This window comes from Octopus bimaculoides, chromosome 14, assembly GCF_001194135.2.
Source record: "Octopus bimaculoides isolate UCB-OBI-ISO-001 chromosome 14, ASM119413v2, whole genome shotgun sequence".
In the NCBI taxonomy this organism is placed as follows: domain Eukaryota; kingdom Metazoa; phylum Mollusca; class Cephalopoda; order Octopoda; family Octopodidae; genus Octopus; species Octopus bimaculoides.
In genome coordinates this window covers 4,767,286-4,773,229 of record NC_068994.1, presented here as the reverse complement: position 1 = coordinate 4,773,229, position 5,944 = coordinate 4,767,286, and the positions used below count along the sequence as shown (strand labels likewise).

General features: G+C 36.1%; 1 protein-coding gene across 3 annotated transcripts in view; it reads left to right on the top strand.

Annotated features, from left to right (window-relative positions):
- Positions 1-5,944, top strand: part of LOC106870063 (zinc finger protein ZFP2) — a 20,445-nt gene that overhangs the window by 13,410 nt on the left and 1,091 nt on the right. The window contains exon 4 of one of the 3 annotated variants that reach the window (XM_052972964.1): positions 3,305-3,368. The exons of 1 other annotated variant lie outside the window; for it this stretch is intronic. In XM_052972964.1, the coding sequence (XP_052828924.1) occupies positions 3,305-3,327 (23 nt within the window). In that variant the 3' untranslated portion in view covers positions 3,328-3,368. One more of the 3 variants, XM_052972966.1, reaches the window with a different exon arrangement.

Below are 5,944 nucleotides of genomic sequence, written 5' to 3'. Positions count from 1 at the left end.
ATATAAAGGCGACTCGAGTCGCCTTTATATATTTATATTTTTATATTTATATATTTGATCCTTTATATTGAACACTCAATATTTCATCTACATTCAATACTTTCTTTCATGGTGCCATCCATTTTTATTTTATTTTATTTTATATTATATATTGTATATTATATTATATATTGTATATTCCATATTCTATACCCCACATTGGTTCTGCAGGAATATAAATAAAACATAAAAAACAGACAGTGTTGGAACTCTTTTAAACAAAATAATATATATATATATATGTATATGTGTGTATGTATATGTGTATATATATATATGTATATGAATATCTATGTATATATGTGTGTGTGTATATATATATGTATATATGTGTATATATATGTATATATGTGTGTGTGTATATGTATGTGCACATATATATATATATATATAAATAAATACACATGCATAAATATACATGCATACACAAATATGTTTGTGTGTGTGTGTGTGTATATATATATATATATGTGTGTGTGTGTGTGTATGTATATACACATGCACAAACCAAAATGTATGTTTGTGTGTGCTTCCTCAAATATATCATTTTAAGATATTAAATCAATATTTATACATCGTAGAAAAACTGTTTCCAGAAGTCATTTTCCAACATTTTGTACTATGAAAAATTTCTAATCACTCCCCCGACAGTACCATCAAACAACGGAGATCTTTGCTGACTTATTGGTGTGGTCCCAGTTTCCAAATAAATTCTCATCTTCCAGTTTTTTTTTTTCTTTCTTTTCTCCTCAAACTGCGAAATTTCTCAAATTATATGAAGAAAAGACATATTGTTTTTGATTTGTAAGTTAAAGAAACGAAACAATTTTTTTAATTACAAAATGATTGATTAAAGCCAAATACATAGTTTTCAATGAAAATCATTTTTTAATTCTGTTTGATATTGTGAATTTTTGTAGTGTTTGAAGCCACTTTTCAAAATTCAGGTGGCCATTTTAAAAGTGTTGTCTTAGACGAGATACTGATATCGTTGTCCATCATTTCCAGTGCTGTGGAAACCAACAGAGGAAGGACAACCAGTTCTTTCTCTCTCGTTTCATCTCATTGTCTTTCATTGCAATGTTCCACCAGTTATCATGTGTGCTGTGATCTTCAGAACTCTTAGACACTAAATATATTGGCTGCCATTATGAAATCATTACACCACATTTATCATTTCATCCCCCCTCTGTCTGACTGGTTCTCGTTGTTTCTCTCTCCTACATATTAATGTCTCCTATGTGTATCTCTCTCTCTCTCTCTCTCTCTCTCTCTCTCTCTCTCTCTCTCTCTTTTTCCTCTCATCTGTCTCCCTCTTATGGGAGATGAGGATAGGGAGAGAACTCTCTCTATCTCTTACCTTTTTCCTGTTTGACCTCTCTCTCTCAGTCTTATGTTTCCCTCTCACCTCTCCTATTCACACTACTTCTCAATCATCCATTTACAATACTGACCAATCACAGACCCTGATCCTCCACATTACACAAGTTTTCTCAGTACTCTGACATATTTAGGACAGTAGACCCATACACACACACACATATATACTCACTCACACATTCAAAATCAATCTGTAAGGGAAATCATCCCTCACTCACCCACACCCCATCCCTGCCTACTGTTCCCTTTCCACCCTTATCCCCCCACCCTTCCTCCTCTCTTCTTTTTGCTACTTCAACAGTTGTTGAACATTAAAACTTACCCACAATGCAACACTACATCATCTCTGATGAGGGCCATTCAGTGTACCCACTTCTCTTCTCATTCTGCCTTTAATGTTTGTTTCTCCTCTCCCAGACCCTATATTAAATACTTCATCTAAGCTTTCTGTCCCACAACTGTATAGCTTTAGCTTACTCTCCCTGTTCAGGTTTTCTCTCCAACAACCAAACTGAAGAAATTCAAAGATTATATCCAACCTCACCAAATTACCTCATTCCTTACTTTCCTACAGGAACTATCTGCTGTCACTGTACCTCCTTCTCATTCTTGAATTAACCAATAAAATCTATTCCCTATGTTGACCATGCCCTAACCAAATAAGCCACTCCCTAAACGATTGGATCGTTTTCTGACCAGGTAGACCATCTAGCTGGTCTGTCTCTATTCACCTTTATAAGCTTTCTCTACTCCGACATTCAGCCATTTCTTTACTTAGTTAAGTCTCTCTGTCTCTGCCAGACATTAAAAGATCAACAAGATGCTCTGAGGCAAACTATTCTATCTGACCTTTCTACTTGTCTTTTTTTCTGTAACAGGTTAACCAGCAGACAAGCTGATTGGATGGACGTAATGATAATGTTGGTGATAATACTAAAAATAATAGTTTCTGATTTAATCCAGGACCACATTATTGTTGATTTAAATGTGTTTAAAATATATTTATTTTACCTGGTTTCAGTATTTTATTTCTAAGAAAAAAATCACCCCCTCTCTAAACACCTAGTATCCACTTTTAACATTTGCTGGCCCCTTGTGAGCTCACAACTCACTTCCAAGAGGGCACCCACTTCTCAGGCTTAAAACCTCTCCTCTAAGGCTTCCATTATTCAAGATTGACCATAGATCAGCAGCTAGAAAGTTCTTTTCCAAGATGTAAACCTGAGCAAGGTTTTTCTCATTATAAGACACCAGTAGTTACCTATGTTGAAAGTGTTCTCTCCCCACATCTCGATTTATCCAAGAAAAGACAAGCTCTCGGCTCTCAAAAAGCTTGGTACTACTATTGTTGCAAATAGACTCAGAATATAAAGAATTGAAACAAACACTATTAGCCCTTTTGTCCAATGGCTTAATAATTCTGCCCATCTACTGACCTTGATTAGTGCTGTATTTTATCAACCCCATGAGAAATGAGAAGCAAAGTTGACATCAGCAGGATTTGATCTCAGCCATGGCCAATGCCAGTGCCCTCTGACTGGCTCCCGTACTGGTGGCACATAAAAAGCACTACGTGATCTATGCCAGACCTGCTGGTGGCACATAAAAAGCACCCACTACACTCTCAGAGGGCCGCTGGACTGGCTCCTGTGCAGGTGGCACGTAAAATACACCATTTTGAGCGTGGCCGTTGCCAGTACCGCCTGACTGGCCTTCATGTGTGTATATAGTGTATATATTTGTGCGTTTAATGTATAAGAAACATATTGCAAATTTTATCAACAATGGAGTTTCATGCTTCCACAAATCATGGTGTTTTGTGTTTAACTGAAATATTTTCATCACCAACCATGGAGATCTCATAAGGTTGATTGCTTACTTCCAGATTCAGTAGCATTGAGCAGATGAGAGGCATATTCCTTCCTGGATAGGATTCCAGTCTATCTCAGGTAATTTTCCTATGTGCATGTGGACTGAAGTATATATGTATGTGATCGTGTGCATAATGTATGTAAATGTGTGTGTGTGTGTGTGTGTGTTTTATATCGAGAATTTTAAAAATATACATAAATGAAGCTGTTATCCAGTGTCTTTTACCTCTTCCTTGTTTCAATCATCAAGCTTCAGCCATACTGGAGCACTACCTTGAATATTAGTCAAACAAATTGACCCCATACTTAATTTTTAAAAGCCTGGTACTTATTCTATCCCTTTTTGTTGAACCACCAAGTTATGGGCTCATGAACACACCAACACCAGATGTCTTATTTTATTTTTGCACATTTCCGCACTATCCATAAAGTAGCATTTGTTTAATGTTGTACATATGAACAAAACGAATAAGAGAAAAAAAGGATATCGATTCATACCAGAACAAATACAAAGAAAATTGACTTATAGTTCATCAGAATATCTGAAAAAGAAACAAAAAGTAATTTCCCATAAGGCCAATAGGGTGCAGTTGGACCCCAATAATCATATTTTATGCTATAACATCCATATGACTGGAAATTTTTAACTGAAAATTTGTATGTGCATACATAAACTATTGACAATAAAAGTCAAGAGATATAAAATCATTTCAATAAAAAATGTAGAAGTTACATAACTTGTAAAATTTGCTGGGGTCTCAAGGGACCCCACGAGCCCATAAAGGGTTAAAGAAGTCTTCTTCTATTAATCATTTTATGGTTTCAGTCATTGGACTGTGACCATACTGGGGCACTGTCTTTTCAGTCAATCATTATATTAACCCCTATACTTTGTTACAATTTTACTGACACCAGAATGAAGAAAAACAAGTCAACCTAACCAGGATTTGAACTCAGAATGTAAGGATTCAAAACCAAATACCAATGCTACCCATCTTTAAATACATGAAGGGGTGTTGAAAAGTTCCTGGCTTTAATGGTACTGTGATAGGCCTCGTTGGTGGCTGAACCTTCCAAGTTCTTTTGCAGGGCTTAGAAAAACTGAAGGACCACTGCAATAAGTGTGTGAATCTCAGAGGAGAACATATTGAATAAAATCATAATTAACTGATCCTCCAGTATTTTCTTTTACCCAAAGCCAGGAACTTTTCAGCTCCCCCTCCCCCTCCGTATAGTGTCTACTACCATATCACTGGGCCAACTGAAATCTTGCACCGATACAACCACACAAATATATCATCATAATTTTACATTCACTTTTCCATTTTCATGGAGCTGGATGAGTTGCTATGGTCTGAGTGGTCCTTATTCTTATCTTAAACAACAACAGCAAGTCTGAATACACAATGCCTTAAATAAGAAAAAAATGATAGGGTGGTCATGCCTGGACTGATTTTTAATCCTGGGTTTACTGAATCAGGTCTGACCAAGGGCTAAATAACAGCAACTATGCTACAATAGTCCTACAGTACTAAACCACTATAAAGTCTAACAAACCTGAGTTTGAGGCCACTAACTGGTCTCTCAACCTACAAGAAACAGCAGCTAAATATTCCTCTAATCACGCACTGCCATCATAAGATAATAGAGTCCTAGATATATCATTCCTTAAAATAAGATGGGATGGTAATTACTAGAACGATTATCTCAATCAGGGTAGAACCATTCCATCTTTTAATTTAAGATGCTGGGGTTGTAAATTTAAGAAACATATGGCTGTTATTTCTAGCAGGTTTCCATCCATTCTGCCACAATATATGGAATGAAATAAGCCACCTGTCAAATATTGATATTGACTTAATCAACTCTAAACCCCCCCCCCCCATTAATTAAAAAGATTATTATTAAGGTGGTAAGCTGGCAGAATCGTTAGCATGTTGGGCAAAAGTGCTTAGTGACATTTTTGTCCGTCTTCACATTCTGAGTTCAAATTCCACCAAGTCTGATTTTACCATTCATCCTTTCAGGATCAATAAGATAGGTACCGGTCAGGTACTGGGGGTCAATCTAATCAACTGGGCCCCCTCCCACCAAATTTCAGGCCTTGTGTCTATAGTAGAAAGAATTAATATTATTATTATTATTATTATTATTATTATTATCTAAGGCGGTGAGCTGGCAGAAACGTTAACACACCAGCCAAAATGCTTGGCAGTATTTCGTCCACCGCTATGTTCTGAGTTCAAATTCTGGAATCATTTATCTGAAAACAAAACAAAAAATTAAGTACCAGTGAAACACTGGGGATCAATGTAATTCAACTAGTTCCCTGCCCCCAAATTTCAGGACTTGTGCCTCTAGTAGAAAGGATTATTATTATTATTATTATTATTATTATTATTATTATTATTGTTATGGCAGAATCGTAATCTTGTTGAACAAAATGCTTAGCAGCATTTCTTCCAACTCTTTATGTTCCGAGTTCAAATCCTGCCAAGGTCGCCCTTTGCTTTTCACCCTTTTGGTGCCAGTAAAATAAACAACCAGTTTAACCTGGGGTCAGTGTAAGCAACAAACTGCCAACCCCTAAAATTGCAGGCCTTGTGCCTAAAAATTTGAAACTATTACTAAAAGAATATGTTGTTGTTGTTGAT